We start from the raw sequence: 16,663 nt of genomic DNA on the forward strand, positions 1-16,663 counted from the left end.
TTGGGTGATGAAATGTGTTAAATTACTTAGCATTACATGATATTTTATAATGCTTATTATATCGATTGAGGAACTCACCCTTACAGTTATGTTTCAGGTAACGAGCAGTGATTGAGTAGAAGCTAGTGCTTGGAGTCTAGTGTAGTTCCTTAGTGGGTCATGCTCTGGTAGATGTAACATCGGGACGGGATGTTTTACCTTGTTTTATTGTGGTTGTTGAACAGTTTTACCTGTAATGTGATTACATGGTTTGCATGATTGATTTGACCTCTATCCGCTGCGTATTGTGCAATGTTTTATTTTGATAAATAAATGAGTATGACCAGTTATTTGGAAAATGGTGTGAAGTGTCAAGTGTGACACCCTTAAATTGCATATCTACTCTGATTTATGTTTTGATGTTTTAATTTAAATTTGGGGTATTTTAGAAGGGTGTTACACATCGCGTCTTATGCCTACGTATCTCATCTGGAATGAGAATCAGAGCAAGCCGTAGTTCGGCTGACTACGGGGTTATGGATTGGGTTTTGGACGAACAACGTTACTACGCAATCTACCGGATGCTCGACCTTTGGAGACTTACTCGCCTGTAGTAGAAGGAGTAAACGTGTGTTATGAAGAAGAAAAATCAATGAAGGGTTTGTTTGCATTGTAGGAACGCGCATGCAAAAGGGTAATGAGGATAAGACCTCATAGCTCTTAACCCTGGACAAAGGAACCTGCATAAAGTAAACACAAAACATTGCCTCCTATCGAGGTCTTCCAGCTAGGAAAGCAGTAAAATGCGAGAAAAATGTAAAAGTACCACGCGGATAAAGATCCGAAGTAACAGCAGTTAGAGGAATGGGAAACCCAGGGATCCTTCCAAGCTAAACACCATCAAAGAAAGTGAGTCAGTACAGGTGATCGGAATGAACCTCCAGGGGGTATCCCACAAATAAAGTGGAAAACCACGCAAGTTATCCCTGCAAAAATCATGTGAGCCCTCACAAAAACTCAACAAACAGGTTAGAGAAAAAAAATAGGGTAATCAAGGGTTGCCCCCAAATCAAAATGTAACCACATGAATCATGCCATTAAAATTCACAAAAAAGACATGCATCAAAAGGGTATCAAATTCACCCATAATACCTCATACATTTAGAGCATTCAAATTAAAGGCATAAAGATGATGGATATAGGGCAAACCTGATTGGAGAGATTGATTAAGATTGAGTGGTACGGCCGGATCTGCAAAGTAATACTAGGGTTTGTGTGAGGCGGAGTGAACTTCTCAGGGCTGCCTGAAGGTCGCTGCAGAGTAGTTCCTAGGTTTCCTTCTCTCAAAATCTTTCTCTAGTGAATCTCCCAGTGTAACTCCAAGTGTGTTTTCCTCTACTGAAACTTCAGTATTTATAGACTGATTTTCGTGGGTAGTGGGCTCAAATGAGGGAGACCCAAGTCCAAAAAAAAAATTGTTATATTTTATTTATTTATTTAATTAATTTTATTTATTTATTTATTTTTAACTTTTTTTTTTCGTTTTTTTTTTCGTTTTTTTTTTCTTCAGGAAAAGTGAAGGGTAAATTTTGGGGTATTACAGCTGCCCCTATTCAATCAACTGGAGACCCGGAAAGAAGATGGCAGCTGCTTTCGTACTTTCGAGGTATCAAGGGATTGAATACAATAAAAGCCCAAAAATTTGCACTGAAGTGAAGTGAAGTAACAATGTCTGTCAGAATCGGCAAAGAGGTGGTTTTGAAAGAAGAATCCGTCTGGTACGGTGAGAGTCAGTCTGAATACCGAAAAAGAATGTTAACTTGGATACCAAAATAAATGGTAACACAGAAATAACCATGGCCTGAATGCCACAAGTTGCATCGACCTGAACGTCGGAAACTTCTTCGATATGAACATCGGAAAATTAGCCTGAATGCCACAAGTTGCATCGACCTGAACGTCGGAAACTTCTTCGATCTGAACATCGGAAAATTGGCCTGAACGCCACAAGTTGCATCGACCTGAACGTCGGAAACTTCTTCGATCTGAACATCGGAAAATTGACCTGAATGCCACAAGTTGCATCGACCTGAACGTCGAAAACTTCTTCGATCTGGACATCGAAAAACTGGCCTGAACGCCACTTCGGTCTGAATACCAGAAACTGGCCTGAACGCCACTTCGATATGAATACCGGAAAACTGGCCTGAATGCCACTTCGGTCTGGATACCGGAAAACTGGCCTGAATGCCACTTCGGTCTAGATACCGGAAAACTGGCCTGAATGCCACTTCGGTCCGGATACCAGAAAACTGGCCTGAACGCCACTTCGATCTGAATATCGGAAATTGGCCTGAACGCCACTCCGGTCTGGATACCGAAAAACTGGCCTGAATGCCACAAGTTGCATCGACCTGAACGTCGGAAACTTCTTCGATCTGAACATCGGAAAACTTCATGCCTGTCAGCATTGGCAGAAATAGGGAATGACACTTGCTGGGGATAACCAAGGTGGGTCATGAACAACCTTCAGTCTGAGTACTGGAAACAACTTCTAGCTTATCACTTGGGATACCGAGAATGTTTTATGCTTACATGCATATGTTTGAATCTTTCAATGGCGTAATGCTCCATGAAAATGGAAATGCTACGCGATTTGGGAGGATGCAATGCAATATGATTCTACATGCAGGGATGCGAAATTCTGGGTAGAATGCCAAGCTGAGGCAAGGGGATCTACTGGGGAAATGATCACCATCTTCTGGACCCTGGCAAGGCTGTTGGAGATGCACAACGCAAAGAATTCTGTGGGGAAATGACCCGCCACACGGTGTTCTAGCAATGACGAAATACCGAGATTCTGACTGGGGAGAGAACGACACTGAACACCTGCTGTTGGGGAAAGCGATAGTGGTTCTGGCAACCACGATCTGCGAGAGATGACTCAACAGGGGAAACAAACACTGATACGGTACCGAGGTTCTGCTTCAAGGAAAGAAACCATGGATCTGGCATTGGGATTATCGATCTGGCCTCGAACTCTAAGGAGCAGCCATTTCTGCTGGGAAGATACAGTTTGGCACTGTCAACTCCGCTGGGGATAAATAGTCTGGCACTGTCAACTCTACTGGGGAGTGTATGTCCTGAAACAAACGCTTGGGGAAGTACAGTGGTGAGAACCTGCTGGAGATTGAAGAATCCAACGCTCTGATCAGCTCTGCAGGGATAAGACACCGAATTCGTCTGTTGGCGACTTCACTGGGGAAGATATTCACGATCATCTGCAGGGGATTTTAAGGAAATGCCCCGAGGGTATCTGTTCTGAATAGACGATCCAAAGCACTTCAAATTTACAGCAATTTTAAATGTTTATTAAGTGTGTACCTGTAAAGCCCTTATGTGTCATGATGCAATGTTTATAAAAAATTCGGACGTCATTTTTGCAAACAAAACAGTAAAATGAAAATGAAAACAAAGATATACTGAATAACATGATTTTATTGATTGAATGGCCTATGAATAGGCATTTACATCAGGAAGCAATCCCTGGAAAGAGGTAATCGCACAAAAGATAAAAACAGAAATTAATCTAATGGCAATGTGAAATGGATTTCTATTGGGTTCCAATTCTGCTATGATTTGCTCGTCTTCAAGATCCTCCAGATGTTCAGCCTTCTGAAAAGGTGATTGGACTGTTTCCTACCTTTCAAAAATTTCCAGTCATCGACATGAGATTCAGAACTAACTCAGAACGCAGTCATTCGCTTAATCCCTAACTTTTGCCTGGATCGCCCTTTTCGGGTTTTCAATCCACCGGGATACCCATTTTTGCCTAAGTTGCCTTTTCAGGTTTTCAACTTACCGGGTGTACGATCTTTTCATTTTTAATCCCTAATTTTTTCCCGAACCTTTTCATTTTCTTGGTTCGTCGGGATGCCCATTTTTGCTTGGACTATTCTTTTTACTGTCTAACGGGTCTATTTTATGCGAAGTATTTTTTAACTGCGTCTGAGTTCACAGGGGAAGTGAAGTTTTCACCATCCATAGTTGCAAGCATTAAGGCCCCACCATCAAAAACCTTGGTGACAATATACGGTCCATCATAGTTAGGAGTCCACTTGCCCCTGTGATCTGTCTGAGGAGGAAGGATCCTTTTCAACACTAAATCTCCGACTTGGAAACAACGAGGACGCACTTTCTGATCAAAGGCTCTCTTCATCCGACTCTGATACAATTGCCCATGACAAATGGCTGCCATTCGCTTCTCTTCGATAAGACTCAACTCATTGAACCTTGTCCGAATCCATTCGACTTCGTCTAACTTGACATCCAACAAGACTCTTAGAGAAGGAATCTCCACTTCAACAGGTAGGACTGCTTCCATACCATACACCAGGGAGTAAGGGGTTACCCCGGTCGATGTACGTACTGAAGTGCGGTACCCATGCAAGGCGAAAGGTAGCATCTCATGCCAATCTCTGTACGTGACGACCATCTTCTGCACAATCTTCTTTATGTTCTTATTTGCCGCCTCAACAACGCCGTTCATCTTAGGGCGGTAAGGGGAAGAATTGTGATGCTGAATATTGAAGTTCTGACACAACTCCTTCATCATTTTGTTATTGAGATTAGAACCATTATCAGTAATGATTCTTTCGGGAATCCCATAGCGACAAATGATTTCTTTCTTGATGAAACGGGCAACCACATGTCTGGTGACATTCGCGAACGACGCTGCTTCGACCCACTTGGTGAAATAGTCGATGGCAACAAGGATGAAGCGATGCCCATTGGAAGTAGTCGGTTCAATCTTTCCAATCATGTCAATGCCCCACATAGCAAACGGCCACGGCGAAGTCATCACATTCAGAGGATTTGGCGGCACATGCACCTTATCAGCATAAATCTGGCATTTATGACACTTCCGAGCATATTTGAAGCAATCTGACTCCATGGTCATCCAATAATAACCCGCTCTCAACAATTTCTTAGCCATTGCATGTCCGCCGGCATGAGTACCGAAGGAACCTTCATGAACTTCCTGCATTAACATGTCCGCCTCGTGTCTGTCCACGCATCTGAGCAAAACCATGTCGAAGTTCCTCTTATACAACACATTGTCTTTGTTCAAGAAGAAACTTCCTGCCAATCTTCTCAAAGTCTTTCTGTCGTTGTTGGATACCCCTGCAGGGTACTCTTGATTCTTCAGAAAGCACTTGATATCGTGATACCAGGGCTTGTCATCGACTACCAGTTCAGCAGCAAACACATATGCGGCCCTGTCAAGGCGCATCACATCGATCCTGGGAGCATGGTTCCAGCGAATTACCTTGATCATGGAGGATAGAGTAGCAAGTGCGTCTGCCATCTGGTTCTCATCACGAGGTATATGATACAATTTTACTGTTGTGAAGAAAGTCAACAGTCTTCTCGTGTAGTCTCTGTAGGGGACCAGAGTGGGCTGGAGAGTATTCCAATCACCATTCACTTGATTGATCACCAGAGCTGAATCTCCGAAGATGTCCAAAGTCTTGATTCTCAAATCAATGGCTTGCTCAATACCCAAGATACAGGCCTCGTACTCAGCTTCATTATTTGTGCACTCAAAAGTCAAACGAGCGGTGAAAGGTATGTGGGCACCTTTCGGAGTTGTAATGACAGCACCAATTCCACTTCCTCTAGCGTTGACAGCCCCATCAAACAACAAAGTCCACTTTTCGTTTGGATCAGGTCCCTCCTCAACAACTGGCTCTTCACAGTCTTTCATCTTGAGGAACATGATGTCTTCATCAGGGAATTCAAACTTCATCGGCTCATAATCATCAATCGGCTGCTCGGCAAGGTAGTCTGACAGAATACTACCTTTGATGGCCTTCTGTGACGTGTACTGAATATCATACTCTGTTAAAATCATTTGCCAACGAGCGACCCTTCCGGTGAGAGCTGGCTTCTCGAATATGTATTTCACTGGATCCATCTTAGAAATCAACAAGGTAGTATGGTTCAACATATACTGCCTCAGTCGGCGAGCAGCCCAGGCCAAAGCACAACAAGTTTTCTCAAGCTGCGAATATTTGATTTCACAGTCAGTAAACTTTTTGCTAAGGTAGTATATGGCATGCTCTTTTCGACCAGACTCGTCATGCTGTCCCAATACACACCCCATCGAGTTCTCGGTCACTGACAGGTACATTATCAGAGGTCTCCCAGGAACTGGAGGTATAAGGATTGGAGGTTTCTGTAGATACTCTTTTATCTTCTCGAAAGCCCTTTGACAATCTTCATTCCACCTGATAGCCTGATCTTTCCTCAGCAATTTGAAAATTGGCTCACACGTGGTTGTTAGGTGAGAGATGAACCTTGCAATGTAGTTCAACCTCCCTAAGAAACTACGGACTTGCTTCTCTGTTCTTGGCTCTGGCATTTCCTGTATCGCTTTTACTTTGTCGGGATCCACCTCAATCCCTTTTCCGCTTACAATAAAACCCAGCAATTTTCCCGATCTCACCCCGAAAGTGCACTTGTTCGGATTAAGTCTCAGTTTGAATTTCCTCAAACGCTCAAACAGTTTCTGCAAATTCACCAAATGTTCTTCTTCTGTCTGAGATTTGGCAATCATATCGTCCACATAAACCTCGATTTCATGATGAATCATATCATGGAACAGAGTCACCATAGCTCGTTGATATGTTGCTCCAGCATTTTTCAGACCAAACGACATCACCTTGTAGCAGAAGGTGCCCCATGGGGTTATGAAAGTTGTCTTTTCCATGTCCTCTGGTGCCATCTTGATTTGGTTATAGCCAGAAAAACTATCCATGAAGGAGAATACCGAGAACTGAGCTGTATTATCCACCAAAACATCGATGTGAGGTAATGGGAAATCATCTTTAGGGCTAGCTATGTTCAGATCCCGGTAGTCGACACACATCCGTACCTTTCCATCCTTCTTAGGTACTGGGACGATGTTTGCAACCCATGGCGGATAATTGGTGACTGCTAGAAACCCTGCATCCAACTGCTTTTACACTTCTTCCTTTATCTTGACAGCCATCTCTGGTCTTGTTCTTCTGAGCTTCTGCTTGACCAGAGGACAACCTTCTTTGAGAGGCAAGCGGTGTACCACGATGTCTGTGTCCAGCCCAGGCATGTCCTGATAAGACCAGGCGAAGATGTCAACGTATTCTTGCAGCAATTCAATCAGCCCTTTCTTCACATTGTCTTCTAAAGCTGCCCCTATCTTGATTTCTCTCTTGGCGTCCTCGGTGCCGAGATTAATCACTTCAACAGACTCTTGATGCGGTTGAATAACCCTTTCCTCTTGTTTTAATAACCTGGTAAGCTCTTCAGGGAGTTCACAGTCTTCATCACCCTCTTCTTCAGCTTGAAAGATTGGATTTTCAAAGTCGAAACGAGCCGTAGCAGAAACGTTATCAATAGGATCCGGTGATGTGCATCTGCATGAGTGATGGTATGTGCTTATGAGTGTGAACAAGAAGTGAAAACTAAACAAAACATTGCCATTTTTTATTTTGAAAAACTGCAAAAATAGAAAGACAGGAAACGAAATATTTGAATGCAAAAATACGTCCTTTATTTATGATAAAAATGCAAGTATCACATAGACGGGCCCTACAATGAGTCATTACGCCCTGGGCGGAACGTAAGACTTGGATATGCATGAATAAACAAAGAAAATTACTCTTCAAGAAGAGTGACTTGGATAATCTCTTCAGAAGACCAATTGTTGATGACTTCACCCGGGATCCTCGGATGCACCCAGTTGTCGATGTCACAATCACTATCCCCACCCTCTTCATTGATTGCAGAGACCTCACTGGGAATCAAAAAATTAACAGGAACAACATCTGCGAATTCATCAGTAGCATCTTCAAACACTTCTTCCTCAACCCCTTCCACAGACTCTTGGACAGACAAATCTTCAGCTTGGAGGATACCTTTGTCGAGCAAGGCCTGGATACCCTGCTGTAGCTTCAAACAACCTCCACTATGAGTGGCACAATCCAAACAACCCTTCCCACAACCGGGGAAAACATCGGCCTTCAGCAAGCATCCTTTGATATCCAACAATGGAGTCTTCAACTTCAACACATCCTTAATGGACTTGGCTTTTCCCTCTATCATGTTAACGTTTGCACCACCATGCTGGGGCATGGGATTGTTGACGACATTAGGAGCCGGTGCAAGGTCGATGGCCTTTGAATCTATGAGGTCCTGAACTACGTGCTTAAAAGCTTTGCAGTTCTCAATATTGTGGCCAGGTGCCCCAGAGTGGAAGCTACACCTAGCGTTGGCGTCGTAACCCACCGGAAGTCTACCAATAGGAGGAGCCAGAGTGCGCAGTTGCACAAGTTGTAGTTGTTGAAGACTAGAAAGCAACTGAGCGTACGACATTGGAAGAGTGTCGAAACGCCGGTCCATCATCCTTTGCCTCTGTTGATAAGCGGGTCTGTTACCCGGTTGCTGCTGCTGTTGATACTGAGCTGGTTGACGCTGCGGTTGTTGTTGTTGTAGTGGCGCTGCAGCTGGAATGGTCACAGCCGCAACATACGGTTGCTAATGATAATTCTGAAAATTATTCCTCCGGTTATCCCTTTTCTGATAAGAAGATATGGCATTTGCATCCCCTTCTCTCCTCTTCTGTCCCTGAATGAACGGCTTCTTCACCCCTTATGAGGATCCACCTCCACTCTGGCTCTTATAGGTCTTTAGGTAATTCTCCACCCTTTCTCCAGTAGAGACCACATCAGCAAAGTTGGAAGCATTGCACCCCACCAGACGCTCCAGATAAGGTCCAGGCAGCGTATTCATGAACATGTTGGCCATTTCCTTTTCCAACATAGGAGGCTGAACACGGGAAGCTGTATCCCTCCAGCGTTGAGCGTATTCCCTGAAGCACTCATTGCTTTTAAGAGACAGATTCTGAAGTTGAGTTCTGTCCGGAGCCATGTCTGCATTATACTGATACTGCTTCACGAAAGCCTCTGCCAAATCCCTCCAGCAACGGATGTGGGCTCTGTCCAGCCTCATATACCATTCCAAGGATGCCCCAACTAGGCTATCCTGGAAGAAGTACATAAGTAGCTTCTCGTCATCAGAGTATGCAACCATTTTACGGAAATAGGCTTGCACGTGAGTTTTGGGGCAAGAGCTGCCATTGTATTTGTCAAATATCGGACCTTGAATTTTGGTGGCACTCTCACACCTGGGACCAGCCCCAAGTCAGCAACATCTACTCCCAGAAGATTCTATCCTGTCACTGCTTTCAACCTCTCTTCCAATCTTCTAAACATGGGGTCCATGCCAGTGTCTTCCTGAAGCAAGGGAAACTGATCATCCTGACCATCCTGAATGGGTTGTTGATCTAGGTTGACATGCGGGATCGGGATAGGCCCCGGTCCATTGGGACCATTAGCCTCTCCAGCTGGAGGATCAGCCAACGTCTCCGGTTGAGTAATAGGGGGATCCCTCTGCACCAACAATCTAAGCTACTGCTGTCCTTGAGCCACCCCTTGAACCAAATCCATGAATTGATTCATGCGAATCTTCATCTCGGCGAGCTCTGCTTGTAGGCTCTCCATCGCTCTCTGTTGATTCCTTCGGGTACCGTATCGGTGAATGCCTGAGTCAGCTATCCTGCTAGTGGGACACCAAAAAATATGAGAACACTGCAGCGGTACCTGTTATGCAAGATATGACAATGAATATGTAAATGCAATGCCATGTTTATCAAATCCAAAAGGTATTCTACCCCCTTGATTCCAGTCTCACATCAGGCGAATAGTGCAAGAAGACTGAGTCATGGATAAACTTCTGAGATCAAGATGCAACAAAGGGAAACCAACATACAAATGAGTTCCAGGAAAGGGGCCTTAGCCAAAAGTACATCAAAAGAGGATCCCCACAACAAGCCTGTGGATTATCACTACACAACAACAAAACAAAAAGTAAAGGGAGGAACATAAACCAGGGATCAGCCTCCTGTATACAACCCATAAGGATTGCTCCTCACTTCATCCAGTAATGCCACCGTGTCGGGATGATCTGGAGATTCTGTCAAATGCCGGATAAGCAGATTCCTCTTGTGAATGATCCCATCCAGTTCGTTGATGTGCTCTCTGTAGTAATTCCCATCATCTTCTCTTAATACCTCTTCAAGCCTGGATTTCTTCAAACCTGCCAACATCTTGAGTTCTTCAATCTGTCCTCGAGCCTCATGGAGTTGATCTGTGATGTAGCCATTAGTAGAACGGGCGCACAGAAGCTCATTGTTTTTCCCCTTTCAGCAAAGTCGTCAATTTCTCTATCTGACCAGTCAGTTCGGCTACTATCTCCTCCTCCTTTGCCTTCCGAGAAGTTGAAAATGCATCCCATTGCTCATGCCACCCAGCTAATTTACCATGAGCATCTACTAACTGCTGCTTGACTCGCCTCAACTCAGAACTGGATGATCTCAAGGCTTCGTCTGTCTTCCTGAAGAAGTCCGCCTCCACAGCAAATTTCCTCTCTGCTTCCTTTTGTACTCTGACGGCTTCCCCCTTCTGATATTCTGCCTCCTGGAATTGATGCATACAGTCTTGCAACTTCTCATTTAACTCTGAGTTCTTGGTTTGAAGTCCCTCCACGGCACTCTTCAACTTGTCGTACTCCTCTCGGCTCACCATTGTTGACTGCTCAGGAGTAGGTGGATACAAAGGTTCTTCAATAGGGAACGGCAGACCAAACTCTTCAACTCTTCCTTGAAGCCACTCTTCATACCGAGGGTAAGTTCTACAATCTCCTTTTCCAAGGATGGTTCTTCCTCTCTTGATCACCTTGAGCCAGGCCTCAGCGGCCTTACGGGATACCGTCAAATCAGACGAAGAATGGAAAAACAGAGATTCTTCCACATCCTTTTCCAAAGGCGGAGTTCTTAAAGCATATCCAAACTGTCTAACTGCTAGAGAAGGGTTATAGTTGATTCCTCCTCTTCTTCCTACCAACGGAACATTTGGGAAGTTCCCACAACCATGAATAATATCTGCCCGAAGCAAGCTCCGGTCGGACCACCAAGAAATATCTTCAGCTCTCAACCCCATCAATCTCTTCGACCAACTCAACGAGTCCTTGACATTAACGAACACTCCTGATTTGGGTAGGTGAGAACTGAACCACCTATAAAACAAAGGCACACAACAATTCAACAATCCCCCTTTTCTATTCTTATTTCTGTGGTGCACTGAATGAAAGAAATCTCCTAGCAAGGTCGGTACTGGATTTCTCAACATGAAGAGGCGTATTGCGTCCATGTCCACAAATTTGGCGACATTAGGGAACAAGACAATCCCATACACGCAAAGAGCCAACACAGCATTGAAACCCCTCTAGTTACCGTCTTCCAGCTTCTTCTTTGCTTCTCCCAGTAAGAAACTCAGATGAAAACCACTAACTTCTCCCTTCTGACACATATTAGCCTTCCAGACTGATTCCTCCAAATATGTGGCTGAAGCAACCATGCTGAGATCGGGCAGAAACTCAGAACTGTAGAACAATAACTGTGACCTGATAGGAACTCTGAGAAAACTGGCAATCTCCTCCAGAGTAGGGACCAAGATATAATCCGGTAATGTGAAACACCTCAATGGAGGGTCATAGAACTGTAGCAGTGTGAATAGGGCGTCATGTTGATCTTTGGAAAGAACCGTGACGAAACTTAGAATCAGACCGTAATCCTCTCGGAATCCTTCTAGAGAACCAGGATCCATTAACTGCATCAACTGTTGGATGGGCTCCAGACAGACCACCGGAAACTTGTAGGCGACAAGTCTCTTTCTGCCAATATCCATCTTAAGAGAACCAGAAAAACTCCGACTGGAATCAAGAAGAAGATGTAAACCCCCTTGAAATGGATAAACATGTGTTAAATGATATGAATGCAAATGATGTGATGATGTGAATGTAGTGCAGTGGTATGTCAATCAGGATTGCTGTATCTGCTTGAACATCTGTCGGGTTACACTGTCTGAAGAGAAAACCACTGAGGAATATAATACAAGATCAAAGCTCTGCTCCAGAAAACCGGGTTGGTTGGAGGTTAAGGTTTCCTGAATTTAGCCCTCCCCTCACTGGTAGGTTCTAAGAACAGAAGTTCGTCAACTTCAGCCCTTCAGTCGCGAATAATACGTTTACCACTGAAGGTTTGGCATTATTACGGGATAAAAGACCTCCACTGACTCCCCTCAACAGGACATCCTAAAGCAAGTTCCCAGTCTCGGGGTCCTCGGATTGATCAGCGAGAATGCACCCACCAGAGCTAACATAATCACGTCTCGGAGGAGAGGCCTCGACTGAGTTCTCGGGAAATGGTCACCAGAGTCGACGATTTCTAAAGGAACATCATGTCATTACGGAACATCCGTAGGACATAATATATCCAAGAGAAACCTCGTTTAGGTGTGGTTCTTCACGAACGACTTAACGTAGCAACATGCCACGCAAGCCTCATGATCATCCACTCTAAAACCTGTGTGTACACTCAAGCCTGGGTAATGGGCTTATCTCTCGTAGAACATCCCATCCCAACAAACAAACAACATCTCCAACAGATACAGCAGATGAATGCAAGCAAGTAAGTAAATAAATGTACAAAAGCATGAACACCCAATAAACAAGAAAATCACACAAGCTAGGAGGGACTCGCTTAGGGAAGATGGACCAGCAAGAGGTCAACTTCTTGGTCCCCAGCAGAGTCGCCAGCTGTCGCAACCTGAAAAATACAGTGTGCGAAAAAACAATCGGCAAAAGAAAATGACAGAAGAGTCGCCACCGTGCGTTATTCATCCCAAAGGAGGGAAAGGAAAACGCTCGAAGTAAACCTGAAAAAGGAAAGGACAAGACGGGGTCTCGCAACCAAATCTTGGGTTCGGGAGTCGGTTATGCGAAGGGAAGGTATTAACACCCCTACGCATCCATAGTATTCTACGGGATCCACTTTTGTGGTTTTTGTCTAAAGGGTATGGGTTTACCTAATGTGTTTATTTACTAAAAAAGGTTAAGAGAAATGACTCGCGCGGATGTCGCATCCACTGCATACGTATCTCATCTGAATATGAGAATCAGAGTCTTCGTAGCTCGGCTGACCTATGGGTTGGGGGATGTGTGCTCGCTAAGACATCGCGTCTTATGCCTACGTATCTCATCTGGAATGAGAATCAGAGCAAGCCGTAGTTCGGCTGACTACGGGGTTATGGATTGGGTTTTGGACGAACAACGTTACTACGCAATCTACCGGATGCTCGACCTTTGGAGACTTACTCGCCTGTAGTAGAAGGAGTAAACGTGTGTTATGGAGAAGAAAAATCAATGAAGGGTTTGTTTGCATTGTAGGAACGCGCATGCAAAAGGGTAATGAGGATAAGACCTCATAGCTCTTAACCCTGGACAAAGGAACCTGCATAAAGTAAACACAAAACATTGCCTCCTATCGAGGTCTTCCAGCTAGGAAAGCAGTAAAATGCGAGAAAAATGTAAAAGTACCACGCGGATAAAGATCCGAAGTAACAACAGTTAGAGGAATGGGAAACCCAGGGATCCTTCCAAGCTAAACACCATCAAAGAAAGTGAGTCAGTACAGGTGATCGGAATGAACCTCCAGGGGGGTATCCCACAAATAAAGTGGAAAACCACGCAAGTTATCCCTGCAAAAATCATGTGAGCCCTCACAAAAACTCAACAAACAGGTTAGAGAAAAAAAATAGGGTAATCAAGGGTTGCCCCCAAATCAAAATGTAACCACATGAATCATGCCATTAAAATTCACAAAAAAGACATGCATCAAAAGGGTATCAAATTCACCCATAATACCTCATACATTTAGAGCATTCAAATTAAAGGCATAAAGATGATGGATATAGGGCAAACCTGATTGGAGAGATTGATTAAGATTGAATGGTACGGCCGGATCTGCAAAGTAATACTAGGGTTTGTGTGAGGCGGAGTGAACTTCTCAGGGCTGCCTGAAGGTCGCTGCAGAGTAGTTCCTAGGTTTCCTTCTCTCAAAATCTTTCTCTAGTGAATCTCCCAGTGTAACTCCAAGTGTGTTTTCCTCTACTGAAACTTCAGTATTTATAGACTGATTTTCGTGGGTAGTGGGCTCAAATGAGGGAGACCCAAGTCCAAAAAAAAAAATTGTTATATTTTATTTATTTATTTATTTATAACTTTTTTTTTTCGTTTTTTTTTCCAGGAAAAATGAAGGGTAAATTTTGGGGTATTACAATTAGTCGCTGGTTTTAATGCTCAACTACGTTGAGTTCTCCGCGGACATCTCAAAATAACTTTCGGACCTATTATTAGCTGGCTTGATGTGTATGCAAATCCTAAATTGGCTACTTATGGTGTACGTGTTGATCTAGCATCGTGTCAGCCTACAGCTTCTGGATATTGCCAATTTGGGCTTGTTGTACATACTACCGAGAATGAAAACAAATCATCCTCACTACCATTGTCAAGGCTAGTGAGGTGGTACTTCATGAAGTTGGAGCATAGAAGAGTCCACTGCTCAGGTGCGTGCCATTTAAAGGATTGCATTGCGACGTCATTCAAGTCTAACAACATTTCTGGAGATAAATGGCTCAGAGGTGGCAGATTCACTTGTGCAAGTCTTATGAGGAATTTTGGACTTTGAGCAGCCCGGTACACAAACTAGCTACCACCAACCTGCCGCGAACCGAAACGGAAAATACATACCACACAAAAACTTGCAACAAACCTGATGGCAATCGGAACTTCAAATCTGGTAAGTTTTCTCGACTTCGATTCCGTTCTTCATTATTTACGTACGTGTGTGCAAACCGAACCGGTTGGTAAAAGTTGAGCATGAAACATTAATGGATGATTGTTTGTGCGTTAGTAGTTGGTTCTCTTTTCTTTTATGAAATAGCGACGAGTTTGAATCGTTGTACATTCTCGATGTAACCTTGCTGTTGTGGCTTACAGCTCATGAATGAGATTCCTTTCATTGGTTTTGAATTTCATTGCAAGTTTGGTTTATTGGCTGACTTCTGGTTGTTCTTATGTATGCTGCAGGAATGTTTGGATTGATATTGTTCCATTTTAATTCCATCACCATTTTGAGGGAAGCTAAGGGTCGAACAGTTCATGAATTAATTCTTGAAGAATTCCGCCATGACCTTTTCATGCAGGAAGTTGGTTTGCTGCCGGTGTTTCGCAGGTATAAATGATTCTCCTGCACTAGCTACTGCATATGTTGGCACGACAATTCGAATGTTGGCTGTTAGCAATTTTGGTCATAGTTGTGCAGTTTTTCATTATGTTTCTTTTTACAGTTAGGGGGTCCTTGTAAAGAATGGCAGCTGTTATCAGTGAAACCAATTTGTTAACATGCTTGCAGGTTTTTTGTTTCTGATACTTGGAGGAACGAAAGATATATTAGGTTCTATTGGAAGTTAGAGGCGGTCGGTCTGTTCCAGCGGGGCGTTGAGCAAAACTTCCTTGGATCTGAAGCGGAGTCTGGTAAGTGATGCCTGAGACTAAAGTTTTTCTGTTCAATAGCACCGTTGTCGGCGCCGGTTATTTGGTTTCTAGCTCCGGTGGCAGGATGTGACTACTGAGCTTGAGCTTTGGAAATAGCGGCGAATTTTCTTTTGGTACCCCAGTTGCCCATTCATTCAAGAGGAGGATGAAACGAGGCCATTGAAGGAATATGTTGCGGAGAGGCTTCTGCTGTAGTCGTTTGTTGGTATCCATGAGGATCATAAATTTCACAAGTCTTCGTTCTTTCCCTTTCTGTAGGATCCACTATTTGTAATGTATGGGTTTATGCAATGACTCCATGGCCTAATAAAAATTCCAGTTTCTATGAAATCCCATTCAAGTCAAACTTTGGTTTTTTCTATTTCCACCCATACGGATGTCCTGATGTAACGGACACATGTGCTTAATGTAAAAGCTTCACGCTCAAATTTTGTTCTAGCCGCGTTTGGCTTCGTGTTAAATTATTTGGATAATTGTTTTGGAGTAAAAATGGATTTGGTTTTATGGATTGGATAAATAGACATTGTTTGTATTTAATGTGGTAATGGATAATTTGGTTTGGTATGGTTAATGAACGAAAATTGGATTTAAAATATGGACAAATGGTTTATGGATCTTAGATGCAAATGAAATCATGAACTAGTAAATCCACAATAAGAAATAGCTGATGCATTATGAAAGTATGAATATGAATGCACCACAAGCAATGAATCAAATGACTATGCCTATAAATGAAAACATGAATAAACTTGGATGAAATAAAGCATTAGATCCAAGTATCAGGAAACACATATCAAGCCCCTAAACCATGGCCAAGGGATGAATCAATCCTCAATGACCAGCTAGTCTAAATATTCATGAATTAGGATTTCCAAGATCACTCTAAAACAAGCAAAAAGTCCCATAAATAAACTCACACCAAAGTGTCCCACAAAACTATGGTTTTAAGATCAAGTGAAATATTATTATCAAGGAGCACACCCCACCAACATAAGTCAAGGTTTAGGCTTGACACACCTGAATACAAGGTCAAGAACTCAACCACAAACTTTTGAATCTATGAGGATACTTGCAACATTTGATATGAATGGATGGTACATATGAAATTGACATGAATGTATGCAAATGA

General features: G+C 43.4%; 1 protein-coding gene across 1 annotated transcript in view; it reads left to right on the forward strand.

Annotated features, from left to right (window-relative positions):
- The window catches only part of LOC127095250 (protein MAIN-LIKE 2-like), a 35,697-nt gene extending 19,756 nt beyond the window's left edge, over positions 1–15,941 (forward strand). The window contains exons 4-6 of the mRNA XM_051033965.1: positions 15,067–15,211; positions 15,392–15,513; positions 15,793–15,941. Coding sequence (XP_050889922.1) covers positions 15,067–15,211; positions 15,392–15,513; positions 15,793–15,941 — 416 coding nt within the window. The remainder of the gene's footprint in view (positions 1–15,066; positions 15,212–15,391; positions 15,514–15,792) is intronic.
- Positions 15,942–16,663: the final 722 nt, after the last annotated feature.

The sequence above is a fragment of the Lathyrus oleraceus genome, chromosome 6 (assembly GCF_024323335.1).
Source record: "Lathyrus oleraceus cultivar Zhongwan6 chromosome 6, CAAS_Psat_ZW6_1.0, whole genome shotgun sequence".
Lineage (NCBI taxonomy): Eukaryota > Viridiplantae > Streptophyta > Magnoliopsida > Fabales > Fabaceae > Lathyrus > Lathyrus oleraceus.